Source organism: Hemiscyllium ocellatum, chromosome 2 (assembly GCF_020745735.1).
Source record: "Hemiscyllium ocellatum isolate sHemOce1 chromosome 2, sHemOce1.pat.X.cur, whole genome shotgun sequence".
Taxonomy (NCBI): Eukaryota; Metazoa; Chordata; class Chondrichthyes; order Orectolobiformes; family Hemiscylliidae; genus Hemiscyllium; species Hemiscyllium ocellatum.
This window is the reverse complement of record NC_083402.1, coordinates 69,474,582-69,500,265: the sequence shown is the minus strand read 5'-3', so window position 1 is coordinate 69,500,265 and position 25,684 is coordinate 69,474,582. Positions and strand designations below refer to the sequence as shown.

At 39.3% G+C, this 25,684-nt stretch overlaps 1 protein-coding gene across 1 annotated transcript in view; it reads right to left on the bottom strand.

The window, feature by feature from the left end:
- Positions 1 to 25,684, bottom strand: part of LOC132823632 (aminopeptidase Q-like) — a 133,187-nt gene that overhangs the window by 45,562 nt on the left and 61,941 nt on the right. The window contains exons 8-12 of the mRNA XM_060837571.1: positions 24,072 to 24,137; positions 23,856 to 23,921; positions 20,871 to 21,031; positions 3,249 to 3,325; positions 1,850 to 1,986 (exon numbers count right to left, since the gene is read on the bottom strand). Coding sequence (XP_060693554.1) covers positions 1,850 to 1,986; positions 3,249 to 3,325; positions 20,871 to 21,031; positions 23,856 to 23,921; positions 24,072 to 24,137 — 507 coding nt within the window. The remainder of the gene's footprint in view (positions 1 to 1,849; positions 1,987 to 3,248; positions 3,326 to 20,870; positions 21,032 to 23,855; positions 23,922 to 24,071; positions 24,138 to 25,684) is intronic.

Here is a 25,684-nt window from a genome sequence, read left to right as displayed (position 1 = left end):
CAGTGCTAACCACTGAACCACTATGCCAGCTCCAAATTATGTAAAGTATTGTGTATAGTTCTGAGCATCACAATAAGAGGCATGTGAATGCATTGGAGAATACAGAAGAGGTCCCAGGAAGGAGGCATTTCAGTTATTGGAAAGATTAAGGGGGGAGAGGTGGAATGATAGAAGTTGCAGTAATATGTTTAACAAGAGTCAATAGGGAGAAATTGTTCTGCACATAAATAGATTGAGAACCAGAGGGCACACATTTAGAGAGTTTTGCAAAAGAAACAAATGTGAGGTGAAAAAAAACGTTTTCACACAATGAGTTGTTAGGGTATTGAATGTGATGTATGCAAGTATGGTTGAGGCAGGTTTAATTGAGGTATTCAAGAGGGTATTGGATAATTATTTAGATAGAAATGATGTGCAGCATTACAGGGAAAAGACAGGAGATTCACACTAAGTTGAAATGCTCAGAGTTAGTGCAAGCATAATAGTTTGAGTGGCCTCCTTCTGCACCATAACAATTCTGTGTATTGTTCAATTCATTAAATACCACACAGGAGAGGAATTAGTAATGCATTGCACATACACATAGGTTAGAATAAAGAGATGCGCCTGAAGGATAAAAATTAAATTAACAGATACACGATTGATCTCTGAATTGTTTGCAAAGAGTGAAATGATACGGCTGTTGCATTTGAAGATTAGTGCTACTTTTGATGTTGGTAGCTGAACAGTTGTTTTTGAGATTCTTGGTTTTGAAGGTTAATTGCAGTTCATTTCTCTTTTTTGAAGTGTCTTGCTGAAATCAGAGACAGTGTAACACAGGGCTAAGTAGGGGATTGTTCTTCAACTGTGACAATCACATCATGATAACACTCAAACCTAGGCAGATATGATAACAGCATTCAGTTCCAGTAGTTCACTCTATTAGACTTGAAACTTGGCTTTTAACTCTGTCCTTTTGTATTCTTCAAAGAGTAAAAAAAACCCCACAAACTGTGTCTGCAGTTTGGGGACATAATCCACAGTGGACGCTTGCAGTTGAGCAAGGAATTGCCAGTCCTTATTATCTTTGTGTTCATAAGAGATCGCAGTCCAATCTGTTTGAGGTTTCTCTGACACACTTTAACTGTTACAACCATCAGTCTCAGATGTCTGTAGTTATCCCCACCCTGCAGCTGTCCTCCTTTGAAATACACATTATGAAACTGAGGGCTAAAAATGCCCTTAATCTTGTGAGGTTCCACCCATTGTCATTAAAAGAGGGGAAGCTCTGTACCATGCATTTGCCAGCTGGAGGTGGGCTCCTCCACTGATGTTAATGGGATTTGTATTTTAGGTGTGTAAATGTGAAAACTGGCACTGTGATTTTTGGATGATGTCATCAACTGGCAGCTTGTAGGTAATAAAAAAGGATAGATCCTTAATTTTTCTAACCATTACTATGCGTACTCCCTGTTCCTTTAACGGTGGTGTATGTCTTTTTGTCCTATCCCACTACCTCATTATGAATGTAATCAATCTATTCCGCCGTTCCCAATTTTCCCACAGAATTGTCGTTATGTCAATTCCATCTCTGCCTTCAAACATTCTTCTTCTTACTTGACTTTCACCTTCCATCCCTCTTTTTGACATTCATATTCCTGCTGATAATCACAGTACTATACAGCTCTGTGATTTACTTCCTGCATGTGAGAAGTGGTTATGAAAAAGCAAACTTCTGTTATTAGTACTAGAGATTATAAACTGATATTCCATTGCAAGACAATATAAACTGATTAGTATTATTGCTTTGTGTTTAACGTATCCAAGATGAATAACAAATGTGAAGAAAGGTAGGAAAATTGTGACTCACTGTTGGATCTTTGTTTAGCTGTAGAATTAGCTGCTGCCAATTTGAATCATCATAGACAATTCTACAGAGAGTGGAAACATTAATATTTAGCAGAATCCATTCTTCATCTGTGGTACGTTTTATCTCAGGGTATGTTTCTGTTTGTAAGCATCAAGAATGAAAATCAACAGGATGATAGCTCTGCTTACACCAAAGAAGAACCAGCAGTATGTGCTTATAAATTTGTCAATTGCCCACATCTCAGTATAGTCAATATTTTTGAGTTAATGGGCAGAATCTTTGAGGACAACAGGTATTAAATGCTTATTCAAGAGCCTCAATTGGCAACAGATACATGAAAGGAAAGTTGTTCATAGGCCTTTCTTGAATAGACTTAATCAGGTTAATGTGGCAATTTGATAGCGTCATCAAGTGCCACTCTCCCACTTGATTAAATTTCTCTGTTATCAAAACAGCCATGGAGGTGGACACAAGCTTCCTTCTAACGTTTGTGAGGATCATTCCCATTGACTCCTCCCATCACTTTAGGTTTGTGCAACTTGGAGTAGCGGTAATTGAGTGAATGGAATTTGATAGCTTTGCAGTGTCAAAAGATATGATCCACAAAATGCAGCCGCATGCATATAATGCAGTGCCTGAATAACTAAAATTCTGTTCACAACATAAACAGTTTTCAATACCAGTTTTGAATGTGCTTCATAAAGCTCTTGGCAAGTGCCTAAAGTGAATGGTGTTCCTTCCTTGTGTAAAGAGTATTCCAAGATTATTCAGGTGAGATTTAACACCAGGAAATTCAAACACTGCACAACACTGATGAGTTTTCTCGAAATGGTTTCCAATAACTTGGATAAGTTATTAGGTACATGTATGGAATGAGCTGCCAGAGGAAATGGTGGAGGCTACTACAATTGCAACAGTTAAAAGGCATCTAGATGGATATATGAATAGGAAGAGTTTGGAGGGATATGGGCCAGGTGCTGGCAGGTGGGACTAGATTAGGTTGGGATATCTGGTCGGCATGGACGAGTTGGACCGAAGGGTCTGTTTCCGTGCTGTGCATCTCTATGGCCCTATGACTCTTAATGAACAAATGTTTCTCAAATCTTCAACTAAAGTGTCAACTATCTGACTCCATACTCTAGGAGGTGAGTAAAAACCTTGTTCGATCACATATTGGGAAAACCAGTTGTAATATTTGCTTGAATTTTCAACAGTTTACGTGAAGAACTATTGTAATGTCAGAAAATTATCTTGAGTTTGTTTCACTTAAAGCAATTTTGTTGCACTCCAAATTGGCAAAATTTTGATTGCTAATTATTTGCAATTAGCATTAACAGAAGCATAACATGTAACTTTATGCTAAGATGCAGTAATGAAACACACATCATAAATTACTTACTAGAATCACCATCAAACCAGATAAGTGGCTGCATTGATCCATTCTTCATCCAGAAAATAGGAATAAACCATGAGTAGCTAAACAGGAAATAATGAAATGGTAGGAGAGATTAACTTCTTGTCTGCTTCTTATTGTTGGTATTCTATGAATACTTACAATACTGTAGATGTGCCTTCAGAACATAATTTGTACTTTGTCCACCACTGCAGCCTTGTAAACATGAATACAACATAATTTTTTAAAACATTAGTTCATTTTTACTGTTCATCCCCAATTGCCCTGGGGAAGGTAGTGGTGAGCTACTTTCCTGAATTGCTGCCACAGGTTTAGACACTCTCCTAGTGGTGTTAGCAAGGAAGAGTTCAATGATGTCCACCCAGCAACAGTGAAGGAATAGTGATATACTTCCAAGTCAGGATGGTGTAGTAGGTTTGGAAAGAATTTTGCAGGTGCTGGTATTCCCATGTACCTACTGTCATTATCCTTCCTGCGGATGGAGGTTGCAGTTTTGGAGAATGCTGTTGAAGGAGCCACGGTGAGTTACTGTGCTGCATCTTGTAGACTGTACTCATTGCTACCACTGTGCAGTGGGTGACTGAACATTGAAAGCGGTAGTTGGAATGATAATCAAGTGCGTTGCTTTATCCAGGGTAGTGTTCAGGCTGCTGAGTATTGTTGGAACTGCACCGATCCAGGTATGTACAGAGTATTCCATCACAGTCCTGATGCGGGCATTATAGATCGTGTACAGTTAAGGGGAAAGAGGTAGTCAGTTACTGGCTGTAGAACTCCTAGACCTTGACTTAGTCATGTTGCTACCATAATTATATTGTTGGATATGGTTAATGTTAATTTTCAGAATGTTGATAAATGGGGATTCAGTAATGGCAATGCCATTGAACATTAAGGGGCGATGTTTAGGTAATGGAGGTGGTCATTATTTGGCACACGTGTGGCATGAATATTATTTGCCACCTATCAGTTGAAGCCTGAATATTTTCCAGTTCTTGCTAAATATGGTCACAGACTGTCTCAGTATTTTGTCCACATTTTAACTAAAGTTGTAATGAGGTCAGGAACTGAATGGCCCTGGTGGAAACCAAACTGAACCTCAATGAGCATGTTATTCCTTTGCAAATGATAGCACTACTGTCATTCCTATCCATAGCTTGCTAATGAACAAGAATAGACTAATAGGGTTGTATTCAGCTGTATTGGATTTCTCCTGTTTTTGTGTACACGAAGTAACTGAACAATTTTCTATATTATGAGCTAAAATCCAATTTCATGACTGTACTGGAATACCTAGGAACTTGATTATGACTAGATTAGATTCCCTACAGTATGGAAACTGACCCTTCAGCCCAACAAGTCCACACTGACCATCTGAAGAGTAGCCCACCCAGACCCATTCCCTATATTTACTCCTGACTAATGCGCCAAACACTATGAGTAATTTAGCATGGTCAATTCACCTGACCTGCACATCTTTGGATTGTGGGAGGAGACCCACACAGACACAGGGAAAACATGCAAACACCACACAGATGGTCACCCAAGGTGGAAATTGAACCTGGGGCCCTGGCGCTGTGAGGTAGCAGTGTTAACCAATGAGCTACCATGCCACTTCAGTGGTTTACTTTAAAGGAAAGTACTTCAGAGAAAGTAATTTTCAGTACTTTAACATAAGTAATTATATGATATAAATGTGAGGGATTCTATTCTATTTTTTAAAATGTGAGGTGTTGCATTTTGGTAAGGTAAATCAGAGCAGGATTTATACAGTTAATGATAGGGCCCTGGGAAGTGTTGCTGAACAAAGGGACCTCGGGATGTAGGTGCATAGTTCTTTGAAAGTGGAGTCACAAGTAGATGTGGAGGGGTTTGGCATGCTTGCCTTCATTGGTCAATGCATTGTGTGTTGGAGTTGGGATGTTATGTTGCAACTGTACAAGATATTGATTAGGCCATTTTTGGAATATTGCATTCAATTCTGGTCTCCTACTATAAGAAAGATGCTGTGAAACTTGAAAGGGCTCAGAAAAGATTTACAAGGATGTTGATGAGATTGCAGGGCTTGAGCTATAGGGAGAGGCTGAATCGGCTGGGGCATTTATCCCCTGGAGCACTGGAGGCTGAGGGGTGAGCGTGTGGTTTATAAAATTATGAGGGACATGAAGAGGATGAATAGCCAAGCTTTTTATCCCCAGGGTATGGGAGTCCAAAACTAGAGGCTGTAGGTTTAAGGTGAGAGGGCATTGTGCGTTTGGAATGAGCTGCCAGAGGAAGTGGTTGATGCTGGTACACTTACATGATTTAAGAGCATCTGGATGGGTACATAAACAGGAAGGGTTTAGAGGGATATGAGACAAGTGCTGGCAAATGGGATTACATCAGTTTAGGATATCTGGTCGGCATGGACAAGTTGGACGAAAGAGCCTGTTTTCGTGCTATGACTCTATATGTTAGATTCACTGAATAACTTGTGACTGATGAGACACTGTGCAAGAGTCTCAATGCTTAATTGTGAATAAAGAGACTAGAATCAGAGAGAAAAACACAGAAAAAGAAAATATACTAACTATTCAGATCGTGTTGATGACACAACAATGTCACATTTGTTGCTAATTCCTAGTTACCCTGAGAAGGCTATTTCGTAGGTAGTTTGTAGAACTAAAGTAACATGGGAGGTGTGTTTTTTTAATTACAACTTCACTGGTAATGGGCCAATAGATCTGATGAAACCCTCCCCCAAACATAGCCTTATCTGCCAGCTTTAAGTCACCCCCTTCAAAACCTCTTTTGGTGACCACAGTTAGTTTGCTATTTCACCACTGAAGTGCTACGGGGCAGTTTTCCATGTTAATGGTTTTATAATTATTTCCTTTATCACAACTGAAATATCATAAAGTATTCCTTGCACTGAATTATTTTTAATGTATGTTATTTATGAGAACAGTGGAAAAAACATGCAATAGACAGAATGAAGTTATTCTATCATCAACTGATCATATCTAAACTCTACAGTTCTCCTACGTTGATTTCTAAATGACAATGAGCAATTAAACAATTAAAAGTAAGGTGAGGCATGACGAGTATCCCCACCCTCAAAGATAGGGGAATTTATGGGAAGTCTGAAAGCTGCCTGAAATTGGGCTTTATGTTTCATTTACTTAATTTGGATCAACTGCTGCCTCTTGCCATGTCTCCAGAGGCAGCTCACCTGACTACTACATCCAATTTCAGGTCATCTGCCGAGTAGTCCTCGGGTAAGTCTTTTGATTAGGAACATGGCCAGTTCAGGAGTACAAGTATTTAGTACTATTGTCAAAATATTATCATGGCCCACAGCCTTTGCAGTATTTAATACCTTCAGCTATTTCTACTTATCACGTGGAGTTAATTGAATTGATTGAAGATTAGCATTTGTGATGACTAGGACCTCAGGAAGAGGTTGAGATAGATCTTCCACTTGGCACTTCTGGCTGAAGGTGAATGCACTAATGTGTTGGATTCCCCTATCTTTGAGGGTGAGGATACTCGCCATGCCTCACCTTCCTTTTAATTGTTTAATTGCTCATTGTCATTTAGAAATCAACGTAGGAGAACTGTAGAGTTTAGATATGATCAGTTGATGATAGAATAACTTCGCTCTGTCTATTGCATGTTTTTTCCACTGTTTAACATGCAAATAGCCCTGTGTTGTAGTTCCATTTAGTTGACACCTAATGTTCAGCAATCTGATTTTGCCCCTAGCATGTCCTCCTGCACTCTTCATCATTGATTATCCTCAATTGAAGGATGGGCTACTGCATATTTTTAAGGAATTATTTCATAACTTCCAGCAAAGGTATATTTTATAAAGAAAGAAACTCTTGGATAAGGATGCAATGTCCACGGATAACTAATGAAGTTAAGAATAATATTAAATTGAAATAAAAAACTAATAATGTAAAGCTTAGTGGTATGTCAGAAACTTGAATAGACTTTAGAAATCTGTAAAAAATGATTGCAAATAATAATGAGGGAGATAATAGAGAATGAGAAGGCGTGTTAGAAATCTAAAAATAGATAGTAATGATTTCTACAAGTATTAAAAACAAAACTAAAAACAAAAACAAAACTAAACTAATGTCTACATTGATTCTTTATACGGTCAGACTGAGGAATTAAAATTGAAAACAAGAAAATATCAGAAGTGGTGAACAGGTATTGGTCTCAGTGCTCCTTTTAGAAATCAACAAAATAAAATCCTAAGAATATTTGAAGCCCAAAAGTAAGAGGGAGGGAGAAACTTGAAACAACAATTAATAAGTAAAAGGTAAAAGGTAAAATAAGTAAAATTGATAGCCTGCTGTCTAAGATTTTAAAAAAGTGTCTTCAATGATAATAGATGCATTATTTTTCATCTTCCAAAACTCCCCAGAATCTGGAAAGGGTGGATTTGAAAATAGGAAGTGTAATATCACTATTCATGAAAGAAGAGAAAACAAAACAGGAAACTATAGGGTAGTTATCTGAATATATGCTATAGGCAAAAGTAGACTGCATTATTAAAGAGGTAATAGAAGGATATTCACAAAATCATAATACAATCAGACAGAGTCAACATGGTTTTTTGAATGGGAAATTGAGTTTGATTAATTCATTACAATTCTTATGAGGAAATAACAGCAAGGAAACGACAAGGAAACAAGCAGGGCAATGCTAACCTCTGTAATAACCTCTGTGCTGTCAGCCTAAATTTGCTGATAACACAGACAGAAAAATATGTTTTTAAAAGGACATGAGGAGACAAAAACTGGTTTTAAAAAAAAACCTTTTCTGAATGGAGAGAGACTGCAGAACTCTGAGATACAGGGGGATCTGGGTGTTCTGATACAGGAATCACAAAAAGTTATTTTGCAGGCTATTTTGAAGGGGAACTGATGACGTAGTGGTATTATCACTCGAGAAACCCGGAATAATGTTCTGGAGACCTGGGTTCGAATCCTGCCATGGAGTATGAATTCAATTTTTTTAAAATCTGGAATTAAGAGTTGACCGATGACCACTAAACCATTGTCAATTGTTGGAAAAACCCATCTAATTCATTAATGCCCTTTAGGGAAGGATATCTGCCATTCTTACCAGGTCTGGCCTACATGTGACTCCAGAGCCACAGCAATGTGGTTGACTCTCAACTCTCCTCTGAAATGGCCAAGCAAGCCACTCAGTTGTATCAATTGTGAGAAAGTCACAACTAAGAAATGAAACTGGACGGACCACCTGGTATCGACCTTGGAACCAGAAAAGACAATGGCAGAAACACAAACAGCCCTGTCAACCATGCAAAGTTCTCCTTAACAACACCTGGGGGCTAGTGCCACAGTGTCTCACAGACTAGTCAAGCAACAGCCTGACATAGTTATTCTTAAGGAATCATACCTTATAGATAACACCCTAGACACCACCATTACCATACCTGGATATGTCCTGCCCACCAGCAGGACAAACCCAGCAAAGGTAGTGGCACAGTGGGATACAGTTGGGAGGGAGTTGCCCTGGGAGTCCTTAACATCGACACTGGACCCCATGAAGTCTCATGGCTTCAGGTTAAACATGGGCAAGGAAACCTCTTACTGGTTACCACATACCATCCTCCTTTGGCTGATGAATCAGTACTCCTCCATGTTGAACAACACTTAGAGAAAGCACTGAGGGTGGCAAGGGGCACAAAATGTACTCTGGGTGGGGGATTTAACTGTCCATCACCAAGAGTGGCTCGGCAGCAGCATTACTGATTGAGCTGATCGGGTTCTAAAGTATATAACTACTAGACTGGGTCTGCGGCAGCTGGCGAAGAAAACAACAAGAGGAAAAAATATACTTGACCTCATCCTTACTAATCTGTCGGCTGCAGGAGCATCTGTCCATGATAGTAGAGGTAAAAGTGACCACTGCACTGTCCTTGTGGAGACGAAGTCCCGCCTTCACATTGAGAATAACCTCCACCGTGTTATGTGGCACCATCACTGTGCTAAATGGGACAGACTTTGAACCGATCTAGCAGCTCAAGGCTGGGCCATGAGGCACTGTGGGCCATCAACAGCAACAGAACTGTACCCTAACACAATCTGTAACCTCATGGCTGGCATATCCCCGACTCAACTATTACCATCAATGCAGGGGATCAACCCCGGTTTATAAGAGAGTGCAAGAGGGCATGCCAGGAGCAGCATCAGGCATACCTAAAACTGAGGTGTCAACCTGTTGAAGCTACCATACAGGACCACTTATGTGCCAGACAATATAAACAAGTGATAGACACAACGAAGCAATCCCACACTAACCTATCAGATCTAAGCCCTGCAATCCTTCCACATCCAGTCATGAACAGCGGTGGACAATTAAACAACTCACTGGAGGAGGAGGCTCCACAAATATCCCCATCCTCAATGATGGAGGAGCCCAGCACATCCGTGCAAAACTTAAGGCTGAAGCATTTGCAGCAATCTTCAGTCAGAAGTGCTGAGTGGATGATCCATCTCAAGCTCCTCCTGTGGTCCCCAGCATCACAGGTAACAGTCTCCAGCTATACGATTCACTCCACATGCTATTAAGAAATGGCTGGAGTCATCGGATCCTGCAAAGGCAATGGACCCTGATAACATTCCAGCAATAGTACTGAAGACGTGTGCTCCAGAATTTGCCGTTCCCCTAGCCAAGCTCTTCCAGTACAGTTCAACACTGGCATCTGCTCAACAATGTGGAAAATTGCCCAGACATGTCCTGTACATAAAAAGCAGAACAAATCCAACCTGGCCAACTACTGCACTGTCTCTGTATACCTCTTTGTATAATATGATCTTCAGAATGGCATGTTCTAAATCTAATATAGCTTAGCCAAGGTTGGATATATGTTTTGCAAAACCTCCATACTACTCAATTCTAACTGCTAAAATTAAAGCCTATCTCTTGGTTTACTACAGTTTAAAAGGGTTTGCTAACTTGTGGCATGGCCTATCATGAGTGGTGCATGTCTTTTTCTGGTGTATTCCTCTACCCCACCCAGACTCACATCTTCCAACTAATAAATGGCCTGGCTATTCTTCCTAACAAAGTGTCCAAACTCACATTTATCAATGTTGCGCTTAATTCACAATTATTTGTAGGCTTATTAATGTCATTTTTTCAATTTCTTTGCCATTCTCCCCAGTATTGACAATCCTTCATGACCCAGCTTGGTGTCACCTGCAAATTTAGAAATTTTGCTTTTGATTTCTGGGGGATAGTGCCCCCCCCCAATGAATTCAAATCCATCAGTGGGGATCGTTTAATCCAGTCCATTAAGTATGTAGACAGCTGGATAGTCCATGACAAGGAGAAGGCCAAATCATTGGGAGATTAGTTAATACATTAGGAAGACAAGAAGAAACTTTGTGACAACATCATTAAATGACATAGAACAAAATTATAAGATATTTTCCAGATATAGCAATAAAAAAGGTTGGGTGCAACAGAATTGTATTAATGGATAAACAAGTTAATACCATAGCAACTGATAGAAAGATGGCTGAACTATTAGATAATGATTTTGCTTTGGCATTTACCAAGTGCTAGAGAGTTGTAAGCTTCAGGTTGGCTGGCAACTCTTGGAGACAAGACTTCCTGATTGAGCAGAGCAGAAGTACTGCTATTATCCAAACAAATGGCTGTCAGCTGGGTGTAGGATAACGGGTGTTCTACTTGCTGGGTGCAGTGTGGGAGAATGGTAGTTGGGATGTCATCCAATATAAGCAGCTCAGTAGCATGCTTAACTTGGTATCCATTACAAGCGCAGCGTTGGCTTGTGTGGAATAAGAATAGAGAATGCTGGAGAAACTTAACAGGTCTGGCCGTATCTGTGGAGCAAGAAACTGACTTAATGTTTAAAGTCTGATGCCTCTTTGAAATTAACTCTGTTTCTCTCTCTACAGTTGCAGCCAGATCTGCTGACTTTCTCCAGCACTCACTATTTTTATTACAAATTTACAGCATTCACAATATTTTGCTTTAAACTCCTTGATGGCTTTCACAGATGTGTTTCAGCATCTCTTTTCTCGTGTCCATAGGGATGTAAACTCTATTAGCTTTGTCTAAGGTAGTATCTTGGTCTGTCACTTCACTTCTGTATTCTTAACACTCTCATAAAACAATAAATGTATCCTGATGCTTTCAGGCCACTGTTTCATCATTACTTCCTGTAGCACTTGGAGAGTTGCTTCTTGTTGCATTGTTTGCTTCATTTGAACAAAATGTTTATTTTTCAGACTCAATGCCTCTACTGGTTGATGATTTCCAGGGCTATTGCCTTTTGTTGAAGCTGGAGATTTCACACTCTGTCTTTAACATACTCAATTTTCTTCATTAGGTTGACATGCTGAAAGGATGTGCATTTATTTCCTTGTTTGTACGTTATGTCCAGACTCTATCTCTTAAAATAAAGTAACATTCTTTGCAACTGCTTTACACCTGACAGAAATAGTTTGAGGAAGAGACTTTAAAATGGTTTATGAGCAGCCACCACTGTCATTTTGTCTCTCGTAAATAGGTATTGATTAAAATGCTTGCAAGTAAAGACAATAGCTAAGCATTCTTTCTCAACCTGAGTGTAGCATTCAGTTTATGTTAATGTCCTGACTGCAAAACCAACTGATTGTTCTTGCTATATAGACACTTTGTGCTCATCATACATAGATAACTTCATCATTGCCATTGTAGTATCTCAACACTAATTTTGATTGTAGTGAAAACTGCTTCTCGTTCTGTGCCCCAATACCACTCCACATCCTTTGCAGTGAGCTTGTGTGGAGGTTGATACTCTGATGACAAATTACTCAAGAACTTAGATGATGATCATGGGTTTGCAATGGTTTCTTCCCTGTCTTCATATCCATAAACTGGCTAATAATCCATAGTAGCTCCATTCTGGGAATATCACTTACTATCACGTGCTATCTGCATCAATACATTTCTGAAAAAATTGCAGTTACAAGTGCTTTGCTTAACAAAACATCTTTTTATCTAAATTGGCAGGGACGCTGAGTGGCAGCAATGGGAAATAAGTGAAAAAGTTGTGTAAAAAGGTTATGTGATTCTGCTGCATAATTGTCCAACAGTTAATTTGCTCAACTGCAACTTTGTATCTTTGCGTATATAATAACAATTCTAATTGTGGACACAAGGACTCATGATCAAAAGAAACTGACAGAAAAATGAAACAAAAATAATAAAGTATATTCAGGTAGGAAGTTTTGGAGGACATACTACTTTCAATTAGACATACACAGATATATGGGTGGAAATATTGGAAGGCAGTAGAAGTTGGTTTATTGTGAGATTGACAGTGAAATTAAGATTTATTAAGATGCAAGTAACTCATCTCTTGACTCCCCAAAGCCTGTCTGCCATCTACAAAGCACAGGTCAGGAATATGATGGGATTCTCCCCACTTGACCAGACGAGTGCAGCTTCAACAACCCTCAAGAAGCTTGACACCACCCAGGAGATAGCAGTCAGGTTGATTGGCATCATATCCACAGGCATCTACTTTCTCCACCACTAATGCTCAGTAGCAGTTGTGTGTATTCCCTCCAAGAAATACTGTAGAAATTAACCAATAATCTTTGGACAGCTCTTTCCTAACCATGACCACTTACATCTAGATGGACAAGGGCTTCAGATACACTATATCTCCAAGTTTCTGCCCAAGCCCCTCGCCATTCTGACTTGGAAACATATTGTGGTTTCTTCTGTGTCAATCATCAAAATTCCACAATTTTTTCTTAAACTGCATAATGGATCCACCTACAGCATATGGACTGCAGTAGTTCAAGGAGGCAGCTCACCACCACCTCGTCTAGGGTGACTAGGGTTGGTCAATAAATGATGGCCCAACCATTTAGATGACATCTAAATCCCCTGAATAATAATTTAAAAATCTTTATACAGTAGTTGATTATTTTTTGGATTATTTTTGATGAGAAGAGGGATCCTTGTTAGCTTTGTTCTTTGATTTTGGTTTTCTTACTCAGTACATTTTTATACAGCAACCTTTGTGTTATGCATCACTCCATCAAGTGGAATTCTCTACTAACTGGAATTTCTGATATTTCCTGGACATGAATCATCATTTTATCAAACAGGACCCTTTCAGAAATCCCAAGATTTCCCAGTCACGTCCCTACAACCATGCAGGTTTCCAGCAGAGGTAGTGGTGGTCCCACTTCATCATAGCCACATGTCCCTGATCATTCCTCTGTGGCATCCAATAAATCAGGGACGAGCTGAATTGAGAAGCACAGGAGTTGTGTTGATGTTAAAGCAGAAAGTTGACATCTGCAGATATATTGAAAAGGTTGACATTTGGAAGGTTTTGGGGAAAGAAAGTAAAGCTTGGTAATCCAAGATGTGCAATGGCAGGGTTAAAAAAAAAATTACTGATGTTTCTGCTAATTGTAAATCAAATAAGACGATTAAAGGATGCTGTGATCTAGGTGCAGGCAGCTCAGGCAACCAGTCACTGTTTATATAAAGGGTTCTCATTCAAGCAGAAGATCCCCCTATCTCCAGCCTGATGCTCAGTGAAAATTCAAAATAAATCATCAGCACATTACATTGACTGAACCATGTGAATTTTCTAATAGAAAACTTGCATGTTTTACACTTTGGCATGACATTAGAAGATTAGTTATATCTAGTGAACAAAAATTGGCTGAATCTGCAGAAAACACTTTGAATTTTTAAATAATTGGTTTCTGAACATAATCTAGCCCATGTTCAAATCTATAATGTGCAGATGAAATTGGCTTCTGTTGGTGATGTTTGCTGAATTTACACTGGCAGATACAAATGAATCTGTTTTTATTGATTGTGAACAGAATAAAGATATAATTACAGTGCTTACATGTGCAAATACTATAAGTTTGCATAAAGTAAAGCTTTCCGTATCTGGAAAGATTAAGTTTCCTCAGTCATCTAAAGAGGTTACATAGTTACCTGTAATTTACAATACACAGAGTAAAGCTTGGATAGACAAAGGCGTTTTTCAAAAATAGTTTCACCATGTTTTTGCACTCACAGTGAAAGAATATTTTAGAAAAATTGGCAAGTCTAAAGACAGTGAAATGATTCCAATATTAAACGATTGTTGAGCATGCCCTCATGAATCTGAGTTAATGAACGGTAACATATTTTATCAATTTTGGCATCTCAGTGTAATCTCATCCATTCAGACTATGGATCAGGGTGTCCAGCAGAATATGAAATTAATTTTTCCATTTTGGCGATGTCATTTTCAGGGGTTTTAAGGAGGGTTTCCCTCCCTGGGCCATGGCAACTTTTCTCATGAACTCTTCCATTGCACACTTCATGTAAGAGGCATCAAGATTTCTTGAACCCTTCCAGTTGAATTGTGTAGTTAGAGATGTGGAAGTCCTCACTACTGCCAGGATCTTTCAGAGTTCACACTACGGGCACTATATCTAAACCCCTTGAGCAAACCGCTTCAAACATCGCAAGCAAGCCGGGCACTGTCAGTCAACGTCTGTTCCTTGTCCATTATTCCACAGGCCTTGACCAAGTAAGGGAAGGTAAGATCCAGTTTGTGGACAGGGACATGCGGGCTTGCTGCCCAGGGGGTGGAGAGTACCCTGAGTTCATCTTTGCTCAGGACTGTCAAAGGAGACCACAATGCCTAGTGTGGAATGCAATAGCCATCCACATCCCTGCACTGTCAATAGTGAGGGCAAACTCCCAGCAATATCTTAAGGTGGTCAATAACCTTCTGTGTTCCATTCCTGCTTTCCATCTGGTAGATTTTTGCCCACTCACACAACCTGCCTACATCTATCTTCAAACATCTTGTCCCTTCTCTATAACATGCATTCTTCCCCAATTTGGTGTAGTCTGCAAATTTTGCTACCATGTCTTTGCTCCTCTCATCATTGACATAAATTGTAAAGTTGAGATCACTGCACAGCCCAGTACTCAACCACTTGTCATTATCCTGCCATTCACAGTCATTATCCTTGATGAATCACAGAAGATTGCATGCAGCCCTGACACGTGTTCCATTTTTGCTGGCATAGCATAGACTATCCCTTGATAATTCCAGTTGACTTTTCCTGTCTAAATCCTTAAGACTGGCCATGTCCCAACCATCAGGACAGTCCTGTCTGAGCATAACCCAGCTCCCTGATAGGTGTATCTACAGCTCCTGACTCACTTATTCAGGCTGGATGGGATTAACCTGCAGGGCTCACTGTGGTAAAATCCCTTCCAAAGACACAGATCCTCAGACGCTAATTGCATCAAGCACCCAACAGATGTGACCAAAACCGTTGACTGAAATAGGACAACCCTTTGAATTAATGTGGCTGCCACCCCAACTTCTATAGTCGCCCTTCAATTAACTAAGGACTATTCCCCTTTGACTGTCAGACAGGGTCATTTGGTTGAAGCCACTTACCACAAAACTCTGTTAAATGCTGTAGGTGTGACACTGACATAGCATGGTGCTGTACAGCAACATGTCTGACCCTTGATTGCTCAACACTGACAAGTATGAAAACCTTTTGGCTTTCTGATTGCCCAGAAAGGCAAGACATGCTGAGATACTGTGAGCCTTTAAGTTCTGAATGAAGTAGCAATGGACTAAAGGCAAGGCAAAGCAGAGATGCTGCAAGCATCCAAGCAAACGCAAAGTTAGAAAGTGCTAACAAAGCAAGCTAAAATTCCTTTGATGCATCTTATGCAGACGCACAAGTTGTGTATCCCTGCACATGGAGGGACTTGGTAGCAGCTATATAATGTCAGGTGTCAGTGATGTAATGCACCGTTGAAGTGTTTTCTGAATTAGTTCGAGATCGATCATGGTGCTGTGGTGAGGCTGGTGCTTCACTAATATCAACATCTGCGGATGAAGAGTGGAAAGGTGCCAATGAAGAGTGCTATTTGATGTTGATGAATGATGATGAATATGGAGAACTTGAGAAGCAACCGCAAGTTTTATTCATCTGGTCACCACTCTGATTTCCAAGCCGGGAATTAGCAGTGTCCAGTTCCTCACCGGTATCTGAGAAAATCACAACCCATCTATCAGTGAGACAAGATTAGCTAATAATGTGGTGTTAATGCATGAAAATAGAGTCTGCATCGGGTCTATAGTGGGCGGCACGGTGGCACAGTGGTTAGCCCTGCTGCCTCACAGCGCCAGAGATTTTAGATTAGATTACTTACAGTGTGGAAACAGGCCCTTCGGCCCAACAAGTCCACACCGACCCGCCGAAGCGACAACCCACCCATACCCCTACATATACCCCTTACCTAACACTACAGGCAATTTAGCATGGCCAATTCACCTGACCCGCACATCTTTGGACTGGGTTCACTTGGGTTCACTTCAGGCGACTGACTGTGTGGAGTTTGCACGTTCTCCCCGTGTCTGCGTGGGTTTACTCTGGGTGCTCCAGTTTCCTCCCACAGTCCAAAGATGTGCAGGTCAGGTGAATTGGCTATGCTAAATTGCCCCTAGAGTTAGGTAAGGGGTAAATGTAGGGGTATAGGTGGGTTGCGCTTCGGCGGGTCGGTGTGGACTTGTTGGGCCGAAGGGCCTGTTTCCACACTGTAAGTAATCTAATCTACAAGCAAGATTTTCATCTAGCTTTTGAAAGTTTAAGGGGAAAATCAGGCCGTTTTCCTCAATGCTGAGAATCTTAATTTTTCATTTTGATTACATTCTTCTGAATTTCTTCAAGAGCTGGAAAGTGTTGCCCATCAATGTCACAGAAGAAATCATCCACAAAGACATCATACAGTACTTTTGATCTGTTTAATATATAAAAGTTTCAATTTTTAATGTGAACAATTCCTTTAAATCAATGATTAGTGCAACATTGATGAGGAATTGAAGAAAATTATTACTTGGAGTAATGTTTGCAGAAGGCTGTTCTGGTGAAGGTGATTTTGAACGACTTATGGGAAGACCGAAAACAAATATATCATCCGAAATCACTGCTAATGTGAATGATACTCCTCTCATGCACCTAATCAGCAAATTGTGCATATGTGTGATGCAAGTGTGGTTCAAAACTGACTTGAAGCTGAAGTGACCCATGCTGTTAATGATGCTGAAACGATGGAAAGTCTTGTGAAATCTCAAAAGCAGAAGGAGATGGGAAAAGGGGACTGAAGAAGATTTCAGAAGTAAGGAGGAGAAAATAACTTGATCAGCTTTTTCTAAACTGATCAAATTTACTGAAATACAAAGTAACTTCACATGTTTATCTAATAAAATACCCAGGGCTTGTACTAGGGCCGAACCTCCTATATCTTCCACATCTTTAGAGACAGTTTTAAGAGATATTGACAATTTGTTCCTCTTGCATATGTCTACTCAGCAAGGTGGCTCAGTGGTTAGCACTGCTGCAGCACAGCACCAGAGGTCCAGGTTTGATCCACCCTCTGGTGACTGTGTTGAAATTTGCACATTTTACCTGTGTCGGAACGCTTTGCTCCCATTTTCTCCTACAGTTCAAAGATGTGCATATTAGGTGGATTGACACCTCTAAATTAACCAGGGAGGTGCAGGCTAGGTTGGACAGCCATGGGAAATGCAGGGTTATAAGGATTGTTGGGTGCGGGGAATGGGGAGGAGGTGGTTGGTTCAGGCGGGATGCTCTTTGGAGGTGTAGTGTGGACTCAATAGGCTGAATGGCCTGTTTCCACACTGTAAGGATTCGAAGATCTACATTTGATTATTTTATTTTGTAATTTATGTTTGAATGTACTGTTGGAGACGAGAAATGAAAAGAACTCTGCTCTTGCATTTCTGCGTATTATTTTATATTTTATTGTTTGGAAGTCCATGCTACACATACATTATACAGTATTTCGTAAGTAAATGTAACTTTCTGTGAATCAGAAGCTTTGATTAATAAGCACCAATCTTTCCTGCACATGATGGATCATAAAAATGTTACTTTAAATAGTTCTAATACTGCACTTACTGTTACTTGTTTTCATACTCCAGCTGAGGTCTAATAAATGTCTTGCATAAGTTCAACAGCACCTCTTTGCTTTTACACTCTATGCCCCTATTAATGAAGTCAAGAATGCTGTATGCTTTAGTTGCTGCCCTCTCCATTTTCAAAGATCAGTACACATATAAACTCAGGTCCCTCTGATCTTGCACTCCCTTTAGAATTGCACCCCTTATTTAATATTGTCATTCAGTGTTCTTCTGACCAAAGTGCACCATCTTTCACTTCCTTGCATTTAACATCATCTGCCACCTCTCCACCCACTGCAACAACTTGTCAATGTCCTTTTGTAGTTCCATACTTACTTCCCCATAGTTTATGGTTCTTGCAAACTTCATGTTACCTACAAACTTGTCCTACCTAAATTGTCCCCTGCACACCAAGATCCACATCATTAATACACGTCAAAAAGAAGAAAAGGTTCCAATACCAATCTCTGAAGATCTCCACTGCAAACCTTCCTCAAGCCCAAAAAATATCCTTTGACCATTACTCTGCTTTCTTTCACTCATCCAATTTTGTATCAATCTTGCTACTGTCCCTTTTAAGCCATGGATCACAAGTTTCTTCACAAGTCTGCTGGAGAACATTGCAGCAAATGTTTTCTGGATACCATGTCATAAGTGTATTCCTCATCAACTCTTTTCATCATCTCTTCAAAAGACTCCAAGTTATTAAACTTGATTTCCTCTTTAGAAATCCACGTGGACTCTTCCTAATCAACCCACCTTTCTCCATGTGAAAACTGATTTTATCCTGTTCCCACCAGTTTCTCCATGACTGAAGTTAATCTAACTAGTCTGTAATTGCCAGGATTAGCCTTACAAACCTTTCAGAACAAGGTGGTAATGTTGACAATTCTCCAGTCTCTTGTCACCTTCCCAGAGTTCAGGGAAGACTGAAATATTTTGGCCAATGCCTCCTGTGATGATGCTGTTCCTTTAATAAGGTTATGTTACCCTTGGGGTTTTTTTTTCAGGATGTTGTAAAAACACAGGTTCTGAAAAGTCTGGGCTTGAATAGGTTTTAGGGCCAGTTTGATTATAGCTAACAGATACTTCCTCAGAAAAAAGGCTTTCAAGTTTTAAAACAAACACTTGTACATTGAAAGAGGGATAGCTAATTCTCTCTACTTTCTTTCACTAGTCTCCACTGGTCAGCAAACTACATTGAGCAATGTAATTGTACCAATGTAATTGGGTTGTAGCCAAAATGACTCTATACTTGAACTCTCTGAGATATGTTCTTTCTCCAGCACTACAATGCTGTCCTAAACCATAACTGCAACCCTCCTACTTTCCTTCCCATTTTATCTTTCCTAAACAAATTAAAGCCAGGAATATTTAACACCCAGCCTTGCTCTTCCCTGAGCCAGGTCTCCTTCACCACTGAAACATCATAATTCCACATTGCAATCTGTATTTGTAACTCCCCAACCTTATATACTGATTTCCTATACATTATACATTTACATACATGCAGGTTAATTGCTTTGGGCTTCTTTTCTCCCTTTTTTTTAACTTTACTTATTATCTTTCAATTTTCTATGCTAGTGCCAGCTGATTCGTTAAGTATTTTGTTAGCCCTGGTATTCACCTCTAATAGATTCTCATGATTCCATAATTCCTGCCAAGTTCATTTAAAGCTTACCCAATAGCATCAGCAAAACATTCCACAGGGACCTCAGTCCCATCTCTGTTTAGAAATGACCCATTCAGGTTGTACAGGTGCCATCTTCCCCAGAGCCAGTTCCAGGAATCTAAAGCCACCCTTCCTGCACCACCTTTCAAGCCTCACATTCATTTTCCATATCTTATTCTTTCTGTATTCACTACTCCCAGTAGTCTGGAGAATGCTACATGTTGGTCCTGCTTGCTAACTTTCTACTTAGTTCCCTAAGTTTTGATTTCAGGGCCACATCTTCCTTCTCACCTAAGTCATTGGTACCGATGAGTACCACCTTGATGTCAATCTTTTACAAAGTCCAGACCAATGTAAGCAAAATTTATTTTGGAATGAAGTTTGAGCTGTGAAACCACCATAACAAAATGTTCAGGAGTACCAAGCCAAGGGTCATACATATAATTTTCCCCCAAATGTTTCCAGTCTCACACATACTGTTATAAAAAAGAAAGTAAAATGATATGGAAGATTCGTCCAAAGTCACCTCACCCTCTGGATGGTCTCAGGGTGGCAAAGACAGATATTTTAATATTTTAATTGGCTTTTTTGATCTGAGATGACATTGAGTATAGAAGTTTTAGAAGTGGACAGGAGTTAAAGTAATTTTGGAAGAAAGATTCTTAAATTAACAGCAACAAGAAAACCACATCCAATTACGTTTTAAGATAATTCAGACTGTAATCTGGTAAAATGTTGCAAAAACATTGAAATTAATGCTGTATCATTTGAAAGGTAAAATATACCTCAAAAATTTAGTGATGCAAGTAGTTTTGCTTTCAGGTTGACAGTTGAAGTCACCTACCTACCACTGGCGTGAAAAAAAATGACAGCACATTAGAAAAAGCTTGTTAAAATGTTATTGAAATGCAATACATACTTTGAATTTCTGTTTTCCTTTGATTTCCCGAAGTAGTCTTGCCTTACAGTGCCACTTGTTGTATTAACTGTTATAATAGGTAATCCTTCCTGCAATGTCCATGTGTCCATGATGGATTTTATTGATGTTGGCAGTTTAATAACATCCTGACTATCTATTGCCTAGCGAAGCAGAAATCACCAATTAGCAATCAATTAATTGCCCATCTACTGCAGATAATGAGTTAAATTCTCCAGTAATTGATTGTTGAGTGACTTTTAATAAACTCATGTAACAAACTGTAATTCTTTTAGAACAATACCATCAAACATCACTCAGTGTGAAAGGCAGCTGCTACTGACAAGGAATATTCAACATAGGGTAAAAAAAAACTTTGCCTAACTTTAATTTATTTATCAGTTAGGCACATAAAACAAAAAGTATAATTTCCACTCTGTGATAAGAGTGAAACCAACTATTACAAAAACTACAAGGCTGAATAGGAATGCTTTTAAATCTAATTTTAAAAGGCTGGTTCAGGCAGTGTAATAAAACTGATGGAAATGGGAAAAAAAAACAAATGAAACTAGTCTGCTGTATAGTGTAAAAGGATTTGCCACCTTGAAGGTTCTGAATCTCGAATACATCCACATGTTCCAAAGGGTTTTGATTAAAGGGCTAATATTTTTGTATGACAGCAGCTTTGAACATTATTCTAAGTAAATACAAAACTGTGCCTTTCTACTGATAATGGAATTCAGAATGTCAGACTTGATATGATTGTCCTGTACTCACTATGTGGTTTCCCAGTTGAGATGATAAAATGCCAATAATAGCTTCATTGTTTGCTATTTAAGTAATTCTTAATAACAGACAAATTACTGCATTTAATAGAAGTTTTACGAGATTGAGTCAAATATTAAAAGAGGTTTTGGTATGATAAAATAATAAATTAGTTGTGTTTCTGACAAATTGCAACAAATGATGTAATAATAATCCAAACACTTCAACATGTCCTGAATATTTTGATTAATTTCAATGAGGTTGGAGCTCTCTTAAAGTGACATAATATTTTCCTTTCAAAGTGCTATAGAAACAAGTGTATTAATACTTGTCAAGTTGGATTTAATATTCACGATGTTCCATCTTCTTCTGTTTGCCATATGTTTTTTTCTGAAGTGGTGCTTTCACTTTAAAGGACGTTTAGAGGAAACATTACTTTTGGGTTAAGCTTTATGCTCTTTATGGTACTGAAGGTGATATTATCATAATTTCAAATGAAATATTATTTTGTGATGGACCACTACGAGAAAAGGCCAACTATTTTATTTACATGTAATTTTAAGTGTGTACAGCATATGAACTGATAACATGGCATCTCATTCTCCTAAATCGATCATTCTCAAAAGCTGCCAGGGAAAAATAATCAATTCCCAAGGTTTCCATTCCGATTTGAACATAGGAATGTGTAATTAGGTTACCTTCTACTCAGATCAATATTTCTTTGGTTCTTTTAATATAATTAGTCTGGTGATTTGTTTCCTTATGTTTCCTGGGTCATGTGTGAACTCTCCCCATTATGGTTTAGCAAACGGAAGCATAGGACTAGGATAAATGTCAACTCATCTTTCTTTTTAGAAAGCAGTTGTACCCATTGGAATAGTCTGTAATTGGGTGAAAACAAGAAGATGGGATGAGTATTTTCTCACAATGAGGGGGAAAAGAGCTTGCAGCTATTATATTTCTAGCATGGTTACATTAGTGGGTGTGCAGGTGTAGCATAGAATGTGAATGGCAAAGGGAATCCTGGCATTGATTGTAAAAGGACTGGATTACAAAAGTAAAGAAGTGTTTTACAATTATAAAGGGCATTGATGAGGCCACAATGGAATATTGAGTCCAATTTTAGCCTTGTTACTTGAGGAAAGATGTGCTGGCACTGGAGGCAGTTCAGAGGAAGTTCACCAGACTGAGTCCAGGGATGAAAGAACTATTGTACGAGGAGCGGTCGAATAGCTTATACTCACTGGAGTTGAGAGGAATGAAGAAGGGCCAGCAGATTGAGGTATACAAAATGCCAAAGGGGATTGATGAGGTGGATGTTGAACAGATATTCCATCTTATGGTATAGTCTAGATCATTATAGATATTGAGTGAGAGGAGGTAGATTCAAAACTGAGATGGTGAGAAACTACTTCCCTTGGAGAATTGTGAATCTGTGGAAGTCACTGCCCCAGAGTGCAGTGGAGGCAGAATCAATCAACAGATTCAAGAAGTAAATGGATACATTTCATAGATTCATAGGTCCATACAGTGTGGAAGAGGCCCTTCATCCCATCCACTCTGCACCAACATAACTACCTCTAGGAGTGCGCTAATCCCAATTTCCTGCACTCGTACCATATCCTTGAATGTTATGATTTTTGAAGTGCTCATCCAAATTTTTTTTAAAAGATTGTATGTTTCCCAGGTTCCATCCCATGCCGTGTATTCCAGTTGATGAAAAGTGGGATAAAGGACTTTGGGGAGCAGGCAGGAAAGTGGAGTTGAGATCAGGATAAGATCAGCCATAATCATATTAAATATTGAAGTGGGCCTGAAGAGCTGAATTGCCTACTCCTGCTCTTAGTTCCTGTGCTCCTAGTGGAAGCTCAGCAGTAGGTGTCTAGTCTAAGTGCTTACTCAGAAAAAGTTTATAGTGCACAGAAAGCTGTCACTGTCATGGAGATTCAAAATTTGGAGCAATGATCAAAACATGGAGCAAATAGTTCAAATACTCCATTCATACACATAGTATTCCACAGTGTCTCATGAAAGAATATCTTCCAATAAAACAATTTAAACTCAGGCTATATTTGCAATTATCATTCCCCTCATGGTAAAACAACTATGCAGCAGGAAAGAAACAAAAAAAAATTAAACAATGTATGATTAAACAAAAAAACAAATTAAACAAAAACTTCGACAATAGCACATGAAGCCTCTATAAGTATGGGTTAAACCCACCATCTGCAAATGATTCCACACGTCATCCGCCTCAGCATTTGAATAGGAAAAGGCCTTGAGGTATGACTGTAAAACAAAGGAGACTGAGTGTGAAGACCAGCATTCGGTGTGAAAACAAACAAAGAATCTTGAAACAGTTTCAACTCAAAATATGAATTTTTAATTCACATTTTAAAAATACTGACTCAAATCAGGTAAAATCATTTTTAAACTCACTGTAAGCCCTTTTGCAAACAGCTCCTCTGTCATAAAGTGGGAGATCATATCAATAACAGAGGCCCCCTATGGTTGGAAGAAGAAAAATTATTTACGGGTTAACATAATAATGATATGATATGTTACACACCTGACTACCTGCACTTATAATAAGACTTAGGTAACTTTTCATAAGATCAGGTATGATTTAGCCATTATGGATTGGGAGCAGATATTTATTGGTAAATTGGTGTAAGAGCAATGAGATGCATTCAAAGCAAAAAGAACAATACAGCACAGGAATAGGCCCTTCAGCCCTCTGAGCATGCACTGCCACATTTTGTCCTTCCATACTAAAACTGTCTTCACTTACAGGATCTGTACCCCGCTATTCCCTTCCTATTCATGTATTCGGTCAGGAACATCTTAAATGCTGCTAATGTGTCTGCTTCCACCACCTCCTCTGGCAATGAGTTTCAGGCACTCAACATCCATTGTGTGGAAGACTTGCCTCATACGTCTCTTTTAAACTTCCACCCTTGCACCTTGAACCTGTGTCCTCAAATAGTTGACCCCTCCATCCTGGGAAAATACCTCATACCTTCCACTCTATCCATGCTATTCACAATCTTATATACTTCTATTGGGCTGTTCCTCAACTTCCCACATTTCGTGCAAACCAACATAGTCTATCCAACTTTTCTTCATTGTTAAAATCCCTCATACTGGGCAACATCCTGGTAAACCTTTTCTGTACTCTTTCCAAAGCATCCACATCCTTCTGGTAGTGTGGTGACTAGAACTAGATGCAATATTCCAAGTGTGGCCTAACTAAAGTTCTATAAAGCTGCAGCATAACTTTTTTATCCTTACACTCAATGCCCCCTCCAATGAAAGCAAGCATATCATAAGCCTCTTTTATTACTTTACCTACCTAACCTGCCATCTTCACCGATCTGTGGACCTGCAAACACACATCCCTCTGTGTATCAATACTCCTAGGATTCTACCATTCATTGCATAATTTTCACCTGTACTTCACCTTCCAAAATGCATCACCTCAGATTTGTCTGGATTAAACTCCATTTGCCATTTTTCTGCCCATGCCTCCAACTGATCCATATGCAGCTATATCCACTGACAATCCTCTTCAATATCCACAACTTCACTAATCTGCCCACAAACTTATTAATTAGGCCAGTCACATTTTCCTCCAAATCACTTATACTAGCCACAAACAGCAGAAGTCCCAGCACCAAGCCCTGTGGAACACCACTCGTCACAACCCTCCATTCCGAAAACCTTCCTTCCACCGCTACCCTCTGTCTGCTATGACTAAGCCATTTCTGTATCCATCCCGCCAGCTCACCCCAATACTATGTGACTTCACCTTTTGTACCAGTCTGCCATGAGGGACCTTGTCAAAGGCTTTACGGAAGTCCACGTAGACAACACTTTTTCCTCATCAATCATCTTCATCACCTCCTCAAAAAACTCAATCAAGTTAGTGAGGCACGACCTCCCCCAAACAAAACCATGCTGTCTATTGTTAATAGGTCCATTTGCTTCTAAATATTTATCGATCATATCCCTGAGAATCATTTCCAATGATTTCTCTACCATTGATGTGAGAC